The 19,719-nt window shown below is 30.8% G+C and overlaps 1 protein-coding gene across 2 annotated transcripts in view; it reads right to left on the reverse strand.

The window, feature by feature from the left end:
- The window catches only part of LOC106469555 (ER degradation-enhancing alpha-mannosidase-like protein 3), a 58,288-nt gene that overhangs the window by 32,855 nt on the left and 5,714 nt on the right, over positions 1-19,719 (reverse strand). For both annotated transcript variants that reach the window (XM_022398096.1, XM_013930051.2), the window contains exons 3-10: positions 18,631-18,731; positions 17,752-17,791; positions 13,810-13,922; positions 12,071-12,224; positions 9,867-9,995; positions 7,568-7,673; positions 5,364-5,461; positions 2,752-2,877 (exon numbers count right to left, since the gene is read on the reverse strand). In XM_022398096.1, coding sequence (XP_022253804.1) covers positions 2,752-2,877; positions 5,364-5,461; positions 7,568-7,673; positions 9,867-9,995; positions 12,071-12,224; positions 13,810-13,922; positions 17,752-17,791; positions 18,631-18,731 — 867 coding nt within the window. The remainder of the gene's footprint in view (positions 1-2,751; positions 2,878-5,363; positions 5,462-7,567; positions 7,674-9,866; positions 9,996-12,070; positions 12,225-13,809; positions 13,923-17,751; positions 17,792-18,630; positions 18,732-19,719) is intronic.

The following is a 19,719-nucleotide window of genomic DNA, read 5'->3' on the forward strand; positions in this document are numbered from 1 at the left end:
TGAGTAATGTAACATAGTTACTGTCTTAGTATATATATATATTACACTAATGCTGCTGTACGGGCCTAAGGCGGGATGTACGGTACAGCAGCTGTTCATTGTTAAGTATATTGAACAGTTAAATTTACCACATTAACTTTTTGAAGACTAAATGATATTTACTGCTGCTATTTATTTTAAAAAAAGAATGATTGTTTTCCATAAAAAAAAGATAAAGACATATTGGTAGCTATAGTACTGGGTATACATACATAACAAAAAAGACATATTGGTAACTATAGTACTGGGTATACATAAAAAAAGACACATTGGTAACTATAGTACTGGGTATACATAAAAAAGACATATTGGTAACTATAGTACTGGGTATACATAAAAAAAGACATATTGGTAGCTATAGTACTGGGTATACATACATAAAAAAAAGACATTGGTAACTATAATACTGGGTATACATAAAAAAAGACATATTGGTAGCTATAGTACTGGGTATACATACATAAACAAAAAATAAAGACATATTGGTAGCTGTAGTACTGGGTATACATAAAGTCATATTGGTAACTATAGTACTGGGTATACAAACATAAACAAAAAATAAAGACATATTGGTAACTAGTACTGGGTATACATACATAAAAAAGACATATTGGTAACTATAGTACTGGGTATACATACATAAAATAAAGACATATTGGTAACTATAGTACTGGGTATACATACATAAAGAAAAATAAAGACATATTGGTAACTAGTACTGGGTATACATACATAAAAACAGACATATTGGTAACTATAGTACTGGGTATACATACATAAAATAAAGACATATTGGTAACTATAGTACTGGGTATACATACATAAAAAAAAGATAAAGACATATTGGTAACTATAATATTGGGTATACATACATAAAACAAAGACGCTTAACTACATATACTTTGATTACCATCCAAGTGGGGTCAAAAATCCCTTACACATTAAGTAAAAGCAAGGTTGAAGAAACTAAAGCTAGAAATTCTTTCAAGTTAGCTAGTGTACACTCAGTGAAAAGTTATTGAATTTCAAGTAAAGCTATTCAAGGGTTATCAGTCGTCCTTAAAGTTGAAGTGATGGACAAGAGGCAAGGCAACTAATGAACACCATCCATCACTAACTATTGTCAGAACAAACAGTGGGATCTGACTGTCATTCTTATAATGCACTTATGGCCCCAAAATGTGAATCATGATTTCTTTTTCTCATAATGTGACTCAAACCATGGAATTTCAGATCCACAGACCAACATGCTAACTACTGGATCATGTTCAGCTTTCAGAAAAGAACACTTTTCCCAGAACTTTCTCATTATCATGTTGATGATTTATATTTCTTGAGGAATAGTGTAGAATAATTTTAAGTTGAGCTAAAGATTTGAGAAAATGGTGAATGCTACAAAATCAAGTTCAGGTTTCCTACATTCTATTTTTACACTTCGTATTATCCTTCTATTCACTCTTTTATACCTGACCAAACTTATTGTATGATACATTTTAATTACGTAACTCAAAATATACTGCTTTTCTTACATTTACAGCATATTGGTTACAGTAGTTTAGTGTATGTGCTAATGGTGAATAAGTAAACAGTACACAAATTATTCAAGTCAAAATACATAAACAGAACAGTCACAAACAAATGTCATAAAAGCAAGTTTGAGTTTTACTTAATAAAGCCCTGCAGTGTTTTCTACACTCATTTCTTTGAATGTGAAGCAATCAAAACATCTAGAGATTATTGTTTCATAACATATCTCATCATAAGTTAGTATTCACAACAATAATGATGTGATCACTATATTATGTAACATTACTGTGACTAGTTTTGTTAACAATTATCATAACTGGTTATACTTGCAACTGCTATGATTGTTAATGTTTAGTTACTGTGACTGGTTGTGTTTACAATTATCATAACTGGTTATACTCCCAACTACTATGATTGTTAATATTTACAGTAACTGTGACTGGTTGTGTTTAAAGTTACTGTGACTAGTTTTGTTTACAATTACCATAACTGGTTATACTTATCACTACTGTGACTGGTTGTGTTTACAATTATTTTCACCAGTTATGCTTACAAATACTTCAACATAACTGTTAAAAGTCATAATTTTCAGAGAGTTAACACCGATTGTGTGGTCATTGTGTTGAGTAAATCAATTGTTATTTTAAAATGAATCTTTTATGTATGTATATATTCTCCACATAGCTTTTCTTGTATGATTATGATGATTTTGTTGCATTAAAGGTTTCAAATTGTGTCTTATCTCTATGCAGTAGTTTTAAATAATATTCACTACATTATGAGTCTCATAGCTATGCATATCATAAAAAGAAAAATTATTCTACTTAGAGGTGTTATCAGGAAGATAAACTTTGTATGTCAATAAACAGTTATTTACTTCACTGGGAAAACAGATAATGTGACATAGTTACATTATCTGTTTTCCCAGTGAAGTAATGTGATAATGTGACATAGTTACTGTCTTATATATATATATATACACTAATGGTACCAAAAAACAACAACAAAATACTCAAATTTTTCTCAATTATAAAATGCTAATTCCACAGAAACAAGAAACACATAGTTATATCAAAATGAGATTTTTCCTTTACAGTTAACATCATTAAGTATTATAATAACACAACTGTAACATACTTTTACAAATTAAAAGTACAAGTTAACACCTCACTGATCAAACAGTACCTGGAGACCGGGCCAAAAAGCTAGGAGAGCATCCATGAAGTTTCGAGAGTTAGTATGGGGCCGATGCATGTGAACGTCCACTAGAAGCGGTCCTTGACTAATGTACTTCATAACTGCTGAATAGTGCTGTAAAAAAATACATTAATGCAGCTGTATTTTGACTATATAAAGTAAAAAAAAAATTACTAACATAATTCTAACAGACAAGTTTTTCAGATGTGTAGTCTTCAGAAATAAGTAAAACGTTTAAGTGTTTTCAATCTTAAGGAATGAAGCCTAGTTTGCAACTTTTTTTAAACTACAATATTTACTATTTTGATTCCTTTTCCCAGTTACAAGACAATGATCAAGAACCAAAAAAAATTATAGGAAAATTTTCCACACAAGTAACCTTTGAGGGCTAAATTACCATACAGAATAACCCCATCTTGATAAAAAATTTCAAATTCATCTCATCTGGATCATCTAATATGGAACTTAAATAAAGAAAGCTTATCTATTATAAATGAACTCCCAACTTCAAATAACAACACAGGTTTGCTACAATTAACCCTTTAAGTGCCAAGCTCGCCATACAGTGAGATGAGAAACCCCTTCAAATCACGTGCCACAATACTCATCAGAGAGTTCGTAGCTACCTCAAACCATCACCAATAGATGGCATATGAGTTAGGCACACATTATGTGGTCATTTCATGGTATCTATCTATTCAATGTGTTGGAGCAATTCAAGCATGAAAGTTCATTGAATTTTTGTGTCAAATGGTGGACTTGAAGACAGAATGTGCAGTAGGAAGTTCCCTGTTGATGAAGCCCTTAGGCAAATCATGGCAGATGATGATTCAGGTAGTGAATTTGAAGTTTCTGATGATGACTGGGCATCAGAATCCAATCACAGTGACATTCATGACAGTAATACCCCTCCCAGACCAAAAAGGGGGCATGGTACTGCAGCTAGTGTCCATGAGTGTTTCAGACCTAGCAGAAGAGGCTGTGGCCAGCCAGAACAGAATCCAAGGCCTAGGCATAGACCTAGGAATGACAATAACAATAACGCAGTGGATGATAATGGGTTTTTGCCTGGTTACCACTTCACGACCCTGAGAACTATGTGAAATGGATTACCAATTTCTATCAGGAAACTGGTTACACTGTTGAGAGTAATATGAATGAAGCAGCACCTGCTGACGACATGGAATTATTTTGGAATGAAGATTTTTGACAGCAGGAACAAATAGGCATGCTGATCAATTTTTAGAATGTAGTGAGCTTGGTCTTCATTCTAGATTCAAGTGGTGGCAGCCAGTCACAAGGACAGAAATGAATTATTATTTGAGACATAAAGCAAATGGTTTTGGTTATAAAAGATATTTGAAGCTGAAGTATTAGAAGGCTTACTATTACTTAATGATGCAGTAACACAGTGATTTAACTGATGATCCAAAGTAATCTTTCATGTTCGTTGCATTGCCATCTTTAGTATGTTAAAATCACAATGCTTTTGCCCTCACATGCAAGTTTTTATCACTGACTCATTTTACTGATATTGAAGTTTTTCATATAATACCAACATTATGCATTATACTGACTGCTTTTGTCTTCCCGCAGCAAGTCACAGCATCACCGTAAGTCTTGGTTTCAAGCCTCCGTAAATTAACTGGCTTTCAGTTAAGCATTAATAAATAAATATATAGTAGTAGTAAACAAATTATTAATCCAAGCATCCAAGACAACTTCATTCACTAAAAATGTCTTTTTTAATAAGACATTTTTAGGGAATGAGTGGAGTATTTGATAATAAGACATTTTTAGTGAATGAGTGAAGTATTTGGTAATAAGACATTTTTAGTGAATGAGTGGAGTATTTGGTAATAAGACATTTTTAGTGAATGAGTGAAGTATTTGGTAATAAGATATTTTTAGTGAATGAGTGAAGTATTTGGTAATAAGACATTTTTAGTGAATGAGTGGAGTATTTGGTGACATTTTTAGTGAATGAGTGAAGTATTTGGTGATAAGACATTTTTAGTGAATGAGTGGAGTATTTGATAATAAGACATTTTTAGTGAATGAGTGGAGTATTTGAATTTGATAATAAGACATTTTTAGTGAATGAGTGAAGTATTTGATAAACTTCACTCATTCACTAAAATGTCTTATTACCAAATACTTCACTCATTCACTAAAACTGTCTTATTACCAAATATTCCACTCATTCACTAAAAATGTCTTATAACCAAATACTCCTCTCACTCACTAAAAACGTCATATTTCCAAATACTCCACTCACTCACTGAAAATGTCTTATTACCAAATACTTCACTCATTCACTAAATATGTCTTATAACCAAGTACTCCACTCATTCACTAAAAATGTCTTATAACCAAGTACTCCACTCACTAAAAATGTCTTATAACCAAATACTCCACTCATTCACTAAAAATGTCATATTTCCAAATACTCCACTCACTCACTAAAAATGTCTTATAACCAAATACACCACTCACTCACTAAAAATGTCTTATAACCAAATACTCCACTCATTCACTAAAAATGTCTTATTACCAAATACTCCACGTAAAGAAAACTGCAGAAGTCATATTTTTCTCACCTTGTTGAAGCGTTCTAAATATGTATCATCTCCTAGGAGAATGTAGGCCTTCAGACAATACTCATAATAAGAGTCTATTCCAGCTCCCACACCACTTTCTGGTAAAATAAAAAGTACCTTTTATTGATAACATTCTAACTTTAGAGCATTAAAAAAACAACCAACATACAAGTCACAAACAAAATGTGTTCTAATAGTAGTTATTATATGCAGTACAAGATATCTGATATTTATACACTAAATAAAAATGTTATGAAATTTATGAAAAAACGAAAATTCTTTTTCACAGTTTGACAGACAAATTTTTGGATATTAGCAGTTAATTTTTTTTTTATATAGTAACATATTCCTTTTCTTGTCAGGAATATCAATTAATTGTATGTTTTGGCTATCCTAAACCTTAGTTACACTTTTAACACTTCTTTTTTGGCAAATTTAAAATACGTCATTTTCATGACATGTGAGTCACTATATTAGCAGTAATGTTACCTTACAACAATATACACTGGAAAACTTGACATCTTGTAACTGACATTTTGTATATTGTAATCTAAGACGACATGTTATGGTACTTGGTAAAAAGGCTCATCACTACTAGTGTGCAAGAAAGTTCTGTGTAATCATTAATGTGACATAATATCACATCCACCACTGACAGTGAAACCTAATTGTTAATACAAGTAAACATTTTACAGTTTCTCATCAATGACTATGTATTACAGTCTGTTATATGGCTGTGAAACTTGGACCTTGACACAAGCATTGATTAACAAACTGGAAGCATTTGAGATGTGGATGTACAGAAAGATCATCCTGGATAGACAAGGTAACAAATAAAGAAAATACAGTATGGTGAATGTGTAAAGATTCAGCAAGTCCTACCAGAGGGTCAAATAGAAGGGAAAAGATATGTTGTACCAACCATCAAGAAAAGTAGCATATGATGAGACGAGACAACATCCAGCGAGTCCTACTAGAGGGTCAAATAGAAGGGAAAAGATATGTTGTACCAACCATCAAGAAAAGTAGCATATGATGAGATGAGACAATATCCAGTGAGTCCTACTAGAGGGTTAAATAGAAGGGAAAAGATATGTTGTACCAACCATCAAGAAAAGTAGCATATGATGAGATGAGACAATATCCAGTGAGTCCTACTAGAGGGTTAAATAGAAGGGAAAAGATATGTTGTACCAACCATCAAGAAAAGTAGCATATGATGAGACAAGACAATATCCAGCGAGTCCTACTAGAGGGTCAAATAGAAGAGAAAAGATATGTTGTACCAACCATCAAGAAAAGTAGCATATGATGAGAGGAGACAACATCTTGTTAGTCATACTAGAGGGTCAAATAGAAGGGAAAAGATATATTGTACCAACCATCAAGAAAAGTAGCATATGATGAGAGGAGACAACATCTTGTGAGTCCTACTAGAAGGTCAAATAGAAGGGAAAAGATATATTGTACCAACCATCAAGAAAAGTAGCATATGATGAGAGGAGACAACATCTTGTGAGTCCTACTAGAAGGTCAAATAGAAGGGAAAAGATATATTGTACCAACCATCAATATTTCTCACTTTACGAAATAAATATTCTTTTATGGCTTTCAATAAGTTCTGTCACAGTTTATTTGATACTTTTAAAATGATAATCATTCTTAGATGCCTGTATGAGCATCCATTACACCAATTAGCAACATACAATATATTCAATTAATCAAAATTGTGATTAAATCAATTATGCCATGAAATAATTAATCAAAATTAGCATTTCTGTTTATTCCAACCATCCAAGTAATCAAAATACTGCCATTGTGATTTCTAATTATTATTTTGATTACTTCAAGATTGTTTGACTTAATCAGTTAGTGTCACAATTCATGAAAATAATTCATGTTCCTGATTTTTATTGTTTTTAATCATTACAACTTTCTAAATCTCATATGAGAATAATCAATTAGTTGAATGCAACTTATTAATGAGTCTGATCATTAATCAAATATCAAACTCCACTAATCAGCTAGCTCTAATTATACTTAGGCAAGAGATATATATAATTAATATGTATAAATAGCAGGTGTAGCAAATAAAATTTTGAAACATCAAAAAGATTGAAATGGAAAATTGTTAAAGAACAAGATATAGCTGTAAAACAAAAAAAAACAAAGGATTTCTCGTCATACTTCTTGTTATAACATACCTCTCTGAACCCAGTCTCCACTATGGATATTAAGTACTGTACCCATTAAGTCACTGGTCTGATGCCGCTGGTGCCACAGATAGTCCATGGCTGCTCTTGCTTTGTCCTACAAAGTTTTCAATAATATTTACTAATGTAATATGAAGACTGCTGAAAGGTAATAATTCATGACAATGTTTTAAAGTCTATCCCTTACGTATGTTTAGCTCAATGTATCATACCTCTAATACACCATTAGGATAACACTGAAAATACAGGAAATCAAAATATTTAAACACTATATATATATATATATATACATACAAACATATACAACATATGAATTCCACAGTATTTTACATCTAGAAATATTACTTGTAAACCAATGGTAAGAATATAGTAACTCTGTTTGTTCCTTACCTGTAAATTAATGGTAAGAAGATAGTAAATTTGCTGATTTCTCACTTACACAGAATAACTTTCATAAATCAGCAAAGTACGAGTTTTTACTAGAAATTAATGAGTAGTTCATTACAGCTTCACTAATTATCAGAGAAAGTGCTTTGCATATCTTTTAGTTAGAATGTAATTATTATTCATTGGTAGATAGTTTAGACAGAATATTCATATTTGAGTAGACTATGAAGGGGGTAGCAACTGCCTATTAGAGGAACACTTGTAGAAATATATTAGTGACTATACAATCTACTTATGCAGCTCAAGTGCAGATGACGACATTTTAAAAGTCTTCTGCCTTTCATCTTCAGGTCTTCAAGTAATTGTTTTTTAGAGATTATTATTCTGCTATCACATAACATGAGAAAAAAACATCCCAAACTTATCATCGTTATGCATCTTACAAGTCAATCATTAAGAAAATGATGAAGAAATAGAGAACTGATAAAAGAAAACTAAGTATCAAAAACTACTTAACGTTTCACCAGATGATGTTTGTAATTTTAAAAAGTACCATTTGTTCGTAAGATCTTTGGAACTCATCTGAATTGTTTTTCAAACATACTGACAAAACTAAATGTAAATAATCATACTGTTCTAGAAAAAATACATCTCTTAATTAACTTACATTTACATCTTATGATTGGCAAAAGTTAATACCGTATTTGCCCAAACATAATGCACAGTCAATTTTGAAAGGTTAAATTGAAAAAACTTTGTTTTTTACCCATCAGTTGTAGAAAATGTATTGAATAGTTACTAAGTACAGTAAATGACTATCAATGTACTAAACATTTTTGGAAATCTTTCACTGAAATTTTTTGTGTTTGTCAATTTTACAATATTTATTGAAAAGTTTACACACGGTAATACACTAGGCTAATTATTCGTCTTCATATAAATCTTCGCCATTGCTAGAATTGTCACTGCCATTGGATTCATAACATTCATCAGGTTTACATCCTTGAACCTTTGCTTCATCCTCTTCTGACTCCCACAACATTTCATCATTCTTCTCATCCATTACATTAGATGTGTAATACTTTTGAAACCTTTAATGATTTTTGGTGGTAACTTCTAGTAAAATACCCAACAAAATTGAAAATGCACAAATATAATCTGCAGTCAAGTAATTGGGAGGTATTTGAAGGAAAAAAATGAATACATTATATCCAGATAAATACAGAATTCTTTTTCAAGGTTCATGAAAAACTCTGAGCAAAATGATAGCTACCTAGAATTGTACTTGTATGAGTGAATTATAATGTAATTTAAATTAAGACTTATTTTGGCAAATTCTACTTATGCAACTTTTCCGCTAACAAGTCTGTATTTAATTTTCTAAATTTCTAAACAACATTCACAGTAAAACAGTATCTAATGTACATTAGAAGGAAATCTTATTTTTTTGTCAAGAAAATATGGTGTTTTATTGTTGTTGTTTTTTTAATTGCAATCCATTCTTTATTTTTTTTTATAATTATATTATCTATCTTATTTTAGTTGAATGACAATGAAAATTTAGTATATTTTTTGGTTTAACTTTTCCAGCAATCAACGATTTAATGATGGAAAAAAATCACTTATTCTTCATTTTTGTTTTCTAGCTTATTTTTATGATTATATTATACTGTAATTACTTCTTCATGTCCTTTCTACTTGTTATACAGTATAAATTGAACAGATTTACAAAATTAGTTCCAACAAAATTAAACATAAAGTAATGACTAAAACAGTAATTATAAATTTTTATTTTTGTATCCAACTTGAAGGAAGAGTAAGGTTTCATAAGTGAAATTTTCTTCTTATCACAGAGGATAAAACAAAAGTTTCTAAATCAGTAACAAAGATATCCTAATCTCACCTCAAATATAGGTTCTCCAGTAAGACGGCTGAGAGCAGCAAACTCCAAGATCATAGTACCAGCACATGCAGTGCATGTCTCTCGTAACACCCCAAGCTTTGGTGATTTCAGTCCATACTTTAAGTTAATCTGAAATACAATGATCTTTAATCACATTTCTGAAATTACTAACAAGTCAGTTTTATAAGTTCAAGCACATACTACTTTTATATTTAAACATTTGTGTATTAGAACAAAAGGCAACAGAACAGCATTAATGAAACATATCTATATAAACTCTAACCGAGAAAATTCGCATACACGAGTTTTTGTGATAATTATATGCACATACAGGATGGTCAACTAACATAAAATTGTGGATTTACACATTCCCTGAACATGCCAAATAAAGTATGCAAGGTGATCATATTTTTCACATAATGACAGCATTCCATTTATTACAAGATACTAAATGTTAGCTGGTTTTCTAGCATAAATTCTGCCCTTAATTAATTTCATTGAGAAAATTTCAAATGTGAAACAGAAAATAACATTACTTTTCTAACAGGACAGAAATATACATCATCCTGTAATTGATAAGCACTAGTTATTGACTATATGTGCGCTTGTTAGAGTAAAAGTGTGCAAGCCATTAACATTAAAGAAATATACATCATCCTGTAATTGATAAGCACTAGTTATTAATTATATGTGCACTAGTGAGAGTAAAAGTGTGCAAGCCATTAACATTACAGAAATATACATCATCCTGTAATTGATAAGCACTAGTTATTAATTATATGTGGGCTTGCACACTTTTACTCTCACTAGCGATATTTCTGTTCTGTTAATATACATCATCCTGTAATTGATAAACACTAGTTATTAACTATATGTGCACTAGTGAGAGTAAAAGTGTGCAAGCCATTAACAGAACAGAAATATACATCATCCTGTAATTGATAAACACTAGTTATTAACTATATGTGCACTAGTGAGAGTAAAAGTGTGCAAGCCATTAACATTACAGAAATATACATCATACTGTAATTGATAAACACTAGTTATTAACTATATGTGCACTAGTGAGAGTAAAAGTGTGCAAGCCATTAACAGAACAGAAATATACATCATCCTGTAATTGATAAACACTAGTTATTAACTATATGTGCGCTAGTGAGAGAAAATATGTGCAAGCCATTAACATTACAGAAATATACATCATCCTGTAATTGATAAACACTAGTTATTAACTATATGTGTACAAGTCATGACCTTTTACAGAGTTCCATTCAACATGATATCATGTATCTGATATCACTTTATCGTACATTGCTCACTTAGTGACAGTTCATAGTAGAGCAAAGTAAATACCAGGTATAATATATATATAGGGATACTGAAAAAGATCTGTAGTTATACATTTCAGAGGTTATGCAAATGCACTATGCAAACTTTACAAAAAAATTTTTATTCTTCACACGAACATCACCTGACACTCTGAGTTCTTAGAGTCCGAGTCAGACTGACATTGTCAGTTTAGAAACAAATCTTGAGTACAAATACTCTTGTAACTCGTGTGATATTTTGTGTATACCAGATTTGTACATTTTACTAAACACTTGCCATACTTCGTGTAGATACCAGCAGTAAATTCAGAACAATAGTCAGTATTCCTCCTCCAATACAGAATCGGTCCAATGGACCGAACCCAGTTAATAACTTCTCAATTCAGATAAGTTGAGAACTAAGTTTAAAATTAAAGATCATCAGAAGATATATAACATTTAATTCTAAGATAGATATTACTGTTTATTTTGAGATATTTTTCACTAAAGTTGAAATTAAAAACACGATTAATATACCAACAACCAGTTGCAGATGGTTACCTCATTGTTATCAGTGGTTTTCTGGCTTTACATGAAAGTTAAAAAAATTGTCATTGCTTTTTTTAAACAATGGTTAGTTCACTTGTATTCTACTAAAATTTAACATTAATGTGACTTGTACTATTCTAATTATTGTCAAACAACACTTTCTGGCTTCACATTATTGCAATAATGATTTGAAATTATGTTCATTTTAAACAATGTGACTACAATGAAGGTTCACAATATAAGAAATATCTGATATACTTACAAAATCTTCTTGCTTCCTCATGAAACATATGGAATGGGTCATTACTACTTACTACAATAGAAGAATCCATTCTAAAAATTACTTGCCCGTGGATGCGGTACTCCAGTGGTAGTGTTGAATGCTGGCAGGAGTCTGTACCCTAGTTCCTTGGCCATGTTCAGTAATTCTCCTCTGTACCAATGCATATGGTTTAGCTTGTCTTGAAGATAGGAACTAAAGATGTGACCACTTAAGAGACCTCTGGTAAATAACATGTAACAAAATTCACTCACAATTAGTGTTCAGTTGTACTGTTTCAATTTATTTTGTAATAGAACAAACTAAAGTGAGCTATTTTATAGATGTGAGATACATTTACATGATGTTAAAAACTTGTACGTCTTAGTAGCCAACATCCTGACTTCTTTAATACACAAATGCTACTTCATTTATATAAAAACTTGTACGTATTATTAGCCAACATCTTGACGTCTTTAATATAGAAATGCTACTTCATTTATATAAAAACTTGTACGTATTAGTAGCCAACATCCTGACATCTTTAATACAGAAATGCTACTTCATTTATATAAAAACTTGTATGTATTATTAGCCAACATCCTGACTTCTTTAATACAGAAATGCTACTTCATTTATATAAAAACTTGTACGTATTAGTAGCTAACATCCTGACATCTTTAATACAGAAATGCTACTTCATTTATATAACCTCAACACTTTTTCTGCTGACTTTTGTTTTGAACTTTTACTTGCTGTTTAAACCCACTTTTAAGGAATACCTTTTACTCCTTTCTACATTTCAATGAATGTATAAAAATTAAAGGAAAAGTGTCCACTGAAATTTGTAAAACAAATAACACGAAGGCAGCCTTTAAAATAAACTTGTATAAGGAATAACTTGTTTTGGAAAAACATTTACCATACGATATATATGATTGTATTATAAAGATATTTTTTTACTATGTACATTACACTAAACTAAGATTTCAATATATCATTATCCAAGTATTTAATATAATAATTAAATAAATTAGATGAACATTTTGTATTACCTTTCTCAGTTTTTATTTCTTACCACTTCCATGCACCTATGCAACACTTTCCACTCAGATGACACAAAAATCATGCCATACATTCGATAATAAAGGTATTTTCTTTCATTAAGGAAGGAGAGGAGAAGCTTCCCCCCTATATTTTTGCAAACTTGAGTTTTTTCTCGAGGTTAAAATTGCACTATTTTAGACATAGTTGCAAAAAAATTATTGGGAAATACAACCAACACGTTTATAGACATACTGTGCCTTTACCATTCAAATATCCCATGCCACATCAGTCAAGAAATAAAATCCCCCCAAACAAATGCTGAAAGACCCTGAATAACTGATGATAAAATCCAGTTACATTCAGTTTTTGAAATACAGCCTTAACATACTGTGAATTTAGTAACTCTAACAGCCCCTGAATAATTAATGATAAAATCCAGTTACATTCAGATTTTGAAATACAGCCTTAGCATACTGTGAATTAGTAACTCTACCAGCCCCTGAATAATTGATGATAAAATCCAGTTACATTCAGATTTTGAAATACAGCCTTAGCATACTGTGAATTAGTAACTCTACCAGCCCCTGAATAATTGATGATAAAATCCAGTTACATTCAGATTTTGAAATACAGCTTTAACATAATGTGAATTAGTAGCTCTAACAATTAACCATCATAAATATCCAACTTCTATAATATTATTTCAAATGACATATATATGTACATAAAACATGAAAAAGAAACAAACTGGATAGATAAAGTACAATCAAACTATACATACCCAACCATCCTAATGTTGGTCTCAAACACTGACACAACTAAATCAGAATCAAACTTCACATTTCGGATGACTAGTTTCACAGCATGTTCAAATTCATCCAAGTCCCCTAGCAGCTGTGGGAAAGTATTGAATCTTAGTTACTTACTCAAAGCATGAATATAAAAACTTAGTTAATTATTTATCTTAAAAACAGTTATATGAAGTTTTCACCAGGGATATAACTTGAAAATTGGGACATAAAAGCTTAAATAGAAATGTTTATCTGATTCCTTAACTTACTTCAAAAAATAAAATTTACAAAAATTTTTAAAACAACATATTAACCTATGATAATGATTGCATATTTAAATCAGTTACCCTACTTGTAATAAAACATCTGGTAAGCTTTTTATTGTATTTGTTCTTGCAGTGCAATTCTAACATATATATATATCAAAATCTTTCATCTATTGATTTACAAAGTGGTTAGAGAATATGTAACTCATTAAAACACTTGTTCTTTGGTTCCATGAAAAGTCACATTTCAGCTGGTAAACATAGTTAAAACTACTGTATGAAAAAACTCTAGCCTAAATAGAAGAATTACTATGAATGATATGGTATAGAACTTGGGCTTCTAACTGTATATTCACAGACTTCAAGTCAGATTTTCAGAGACTTCTTTAACAGTACACTTAAACAAACTTCAGATCAGATTATCAGGGTCTTCCTTAATAGTACACTTACACAAACCTCAAGTCAGATTTTCAGAGACTTCTTTAACAGTACACTTACACAAACTTCAGATCAGATTATCAGGGTCTTCCTTAATAGTACACTTACACAAACTTCAGATCAGATTATCAGGGTCTTCTTTAACAGTACACTTACACAAACTTCAGATCAGATTATCAGGGTCTTCTTTAACAGTACACTTACACAAACTTCAGATCAGATTATCAGGGTCTTCTTTAACAATACACTTAAACAAACTTCAGATCAGATTATCAGGGTCTTCTTTAATAGTACACTTACACAAACTTCAGATCAGATTATCAGGATCTTCTTTAACAATACACTTAAACAAACTTCAGATCAGATTATCAGGGTCTTCTTTAACAATACACTTAAACAAACTTCAGATCAGATTATCAGGATCTTCTTTAATAGTACACTTAAACTTCAGATCCAACACTGCCTATCCAACATGCAAAGTAATTTTCATTTTAAGATTAAAAATACTTTTATGCATCAGAAAATGTTCAACTCCTTATAATGTCCAGATATTTATCAAATGTTTTTTTAAGAAAAAACTTTATATTTTATCTGTTATTTTTGCTAACGACTATCTGTATGGGTTTGATTGATTTGATCGATCTCCTAAGCATCATAAAAAAAATTAGGAAATAAATATAAATTATGGCTTTTTCGCTCTAGAATGACTACAAATTATAATACAAAAACATGAATATTTAGACTAAATACCTTAAATCTCATAACATTGTACATTTATATATATTTACTACTTGTATCATATTCACCTTCCAACCATGCCTGGCTAAAAATATAGAAGTTACAATGATGCGGTGCACGTGCAGTCATGTTACCATATCCAATAATATAAAACTGACCTTTAGTCTCTGCAATCTGACCTATTTTAGTTGTATTTTAGCATTTTGTAAAACACAGTCACATTTCCATTATTATATATAATATATATTATTACTATTTACAAATAACTTCTTAAACTTATTTTTCTTAAAAAATAAAACAGCAAATAAAGAAGTAAAGCAAACAATTATCTCTTCTAGTTCCAACCTTTGTACTCGTTTGCTGCTTGCCATAGGTTGCTAAGCCTAATCAAATTTCACACATGAAGGATGTGAGATAAAATAATTTTTTGTAGGTTTTATATATACATTTAAATAACTAAAAAAATAATAAATTACTATATCAATACAATAAAACTCAATTATAATTTATCAATTTTAGCAACTAGGCTGTATTTGGGTCTAATAAAATATGAAATTTGGAGCAGACTAAAGATTTGACTTACCTCTATGCCATCTTGTATTGAAAGAAAGATATGTCTTTATATTTGAAAATGGCTGAGAAAGCCACTAGGGGATATTCTAAGCTTTCGATTGATTGTTCATATGCCATATATAGAAGTAAGTGTATATAAGGAACCATTTCCAAAAATGGAAAGAAGTGAGCCAGGCCACTGCGTTTGATTCAGTAATGAGAGATATCTCAGAAAAAAAAAAAAAAGATAGGAGGTTCTTATTTTATATTCTAGCTTGTCAACATCATTAATTTGAGTTCCTAATTTGTACAAAGCTATAGAATTTGTATTTTGATATCACGAACATCTAATTTGAACCAGTGCTGCATTCGACATACCATGTGACATATAAAAATCAATGTTTAGTTGTTTTTTTTAATATTTACTTTTAAATTAAGAAATTAAATAATGTATAATACTGAAACATGAATTATAATCTACAGTTTGATACCAAACTTAATGAAATAAATACATAAAATAGTAGTTTAATAAAATTTTGAATGCGAGTCAACAAATGTGATGACATGGCCTTTGACCCATGTGGAAAGGGTTAACAGTACACTTACACAAACTTCAGGACAGATTATCAGCAACTTCTTTAACTGTATACTCACACAGACTTCAGATTGTCAGGGACATCTTTAACTATATATATTCACACAGACTTCAGATCAGATTATCAACCAACTTCTTTAACTATATATTGATGTAGACTTCAGCTCAGTTTGTGTGTTTCTTACAGCGAAGCCACATAGGGCTATTTGCTGTGTCCACCAATGGGAATAGTAACCGAGTTTAGTGATGTAAATCCAAAGACTTACCGCTGTCCCACCAGGGGAGGACTTCAGGTCAAATTATCAACCAACTTCTTTACCTGTATATTGATGCAGACTTCAGGTTATATTATCAACCAATTTCTATAACTGTATATTCACACAGACTTCTGATCAGATTATAAGTAACTTCATATTTTCATTCAGAACTAGCTTTGGGTTCTGTTAATACTTAATGTGACATTTTCAAATGAACTACTGTTAGGTTTTCATATATCCTAAAATTGCACATACTCAAACATTTTTAAAATTCAAGCCCATTTCACTCAAAAAACAAGTTGTTAGCCAGTAGATGATTAATCCTTCCTATCCAGACCTGGTTCTTAATTCCAAAACTTAATTAATCAAGTTTATTATCAATAAGTTTAGCATGAAAATGTATTTTATAATTTGCATTCAACAGTTAGTGTTTACAGTAGGGAAAATTTTACTAAAAGCTTGCAATATTTTTTGGACATTCACAAAGTGTATTCATAATTATAGTAAACATTACTAGGTATTGCTTCACATATATAAGGTCAGTCAATTTGACCATACCCATAAACAGAGATCTAATAATTTGGCTGCTTAAAAATCTAATAACTAAAAATGTAAAACTCCATTATTACTGCAAACATTGCTTCCATATTACTTGTAAAATTAATCTCAATTTATGAACAGAGAAAATACTAACTGCTTCAAACTTTGCAAGCTATAGGAAAGATATGCTCTTAAATTTAAGGATGGTTTCTTTTACAAATGAAAAGATTGTAGAGAAATCAGGGTTTTTATTCTGAGTCTTGAGAAAACCTGCTCACAAGAAGAGGAAAGTTTCAAAATAAGGAAAGCAAAAAAATGGAAACTGATATTCAACTACCAGTTTGTTTGTTGTTAAGCAGAAACCTACACAATTGGCTATCTGTGCTATACTCACCACGACTATCAAAACCTAGTCTTTAGTCTTCAGACTTAAGCTGAGCTACTGGAGGCTCTCAACTACCAAATCTAGACTATAAACATAAAACAAAACACATATTCACATAATAAGATTAATTAAAAAAAAAATGTATTCAGATAAAATCTTACCACCAAGGTGTCCAAAGAATCAACAAGTGTCAATGAGAAGCTGAGAAAGAAAAAATTCCATTAGGCTTTGAAAAAGTTCAAACAGCATATTTAATATTTACACCTTCAAGTTTTTCATTAAATTAATGAGTAACATACAGTGTACAAACTACTACAACTTATGGATCAAAACATCGAAGGCAGTAACCAATATTCTTCATAAGTATTCTTTTCCTACTTTCACTTTCTAAGCTTTTTGTCACACGTAATTAGTTTCAACAAAAGTTTAAGCTATTGCAGCCTATATGCAAAGAACTGGAACAAAAATAATCTTAACAAATATCCATACACTGAACTATTTATGAACCAGTTTTAATCTATATACAAGTTAGCAGGCTATCACCACCCACTGCCAACTCTTGGGCTACTCTTTCACCAACGAATAGTGGGATTGACTGTCACATTATAATGCCCCCACGGCTGAAAGGGGGAACATGTTTGGTGTGACAGGGATTTGAACCCGTGACCCGTAAATTGTGAGTCGAGCACCCTAACCAACTGGCCATGCCGGGCCCTTCACTTTGTTACCAGGGAAAAGTTATTAAGTTAGCACAGCAGGGAGCCATCTTACTGTCACAAGGCCCTATATAATTGCATGGGTTCTTTTTTACATAATGCCATCACTAGGTAACAGTATGTGATCATGATCAACAATAGAGAAAGTAGTTCCAAGGGCAGTATGGGACATGGAGCATTGTTCTTATAAAGTGTCATTAACCCTCAACATAATTATCACAAGTTCTTAACACAGATGCAACTATGTTGACCAACAATAAATTAATTAAAAGATTTCATTGACAGGTAAATTTTCCAGGATTTACTGTATTACACTAAACATACTTTCCCAGTGCATCATCAATATCTCCTCGATTAGGTTCTTTGTCTCGGTATCTTCCTTTACAACTTAGGGGCATTAGTTCATCTGCAGGGTATGCATGATTCTGAAAAGAAACAGTTTTTGAAATGAAAAAACACTGTATCAAGAAATCAGTGTACACAACTAACTAAAAAAAAACAATCATAATATGCTTCATTCCTTGGTAATTTAGGGTTTGAGTTAAATACGAAGTAATTCATTCCTTGGTAATTTATGGTTTGAGTTATATATAAAGTAATTCATTCCTTGTTAATTTATGGTTTGAGTTAAATATAAAGTAATTCATTCCTTGTTAATTTATGGTTTGAGTTAAATATGAAGTAATTCATTCTTTGGTAATTTAGGGTTTGAGTTAAATATGAAGTAATTCATTCCTTGGTAATTTATGGTTTGAGTTAAATATGGCATAATTCATTCCTTGGTAATTTAGGGTTTGAGTTAAATATGGAGTAATTCATTCCTTGGTAATTTATGGTTTGAGTTACATATAAAGTAATTCATTCCTTGTTAATTTATGGTTTGAGTTAAATATGAAGTAATTCATTCCTTGTTAATTTATGGTTTGAGTTAAATATGAAGTAATTCATTCTTTGGTAATTTAGGGTTTGAGTTAAATATGAAGTAATTCATTCCTTGTTAATTTATGGTTTGAGTTAAATATGAAGTAATTCATTCCTTGGTAATTTATGGTTTGAGTTATATATAAAGTAATTCATTCCTTGTTAATTTATGGTTTGAGTTAAATATGAAGTAATTCATTCCTTGGTAATTTAGGGTTTGAGTTAAATATGAAGTAATTCATTCCTTGGTAATTTATGGTTTGAGTTAAATATGGCATAATTCATTCCTTGGTAATTTAGGGTTTGAGTTAAATATGGAGTAATTCATTCCTTGGTAATTTATGGTTTGTGTTACATATAAAGTAATTCATTCCTTGGTAAATTAGGGTTTGAGTTAAATATGAAGTAATTCATTCCTTGGTAATTTAGGGTTTGAGTTAAATATGGCATAATTCATTCCTTGGTAATTTAGGGTTTGAGTTAAATATGGCA

Source organism: Limulus polyphemus, unplaced genomic scaffold, assembly GCF_000517525.1.
Source record: "Limulus polyphemus unplaced genomic scaffold, Limulus_polyphemus-2.1.2 Scaffold3543, whole genome shotgun sequence".
NCBI classification, from domain to species: domain Eukaryota; kingdom Metazoa; phylum Arthropoda; class Merostomata; order Xiphosura; family Limulidae; genus Limulus; species Limulus polyphemus.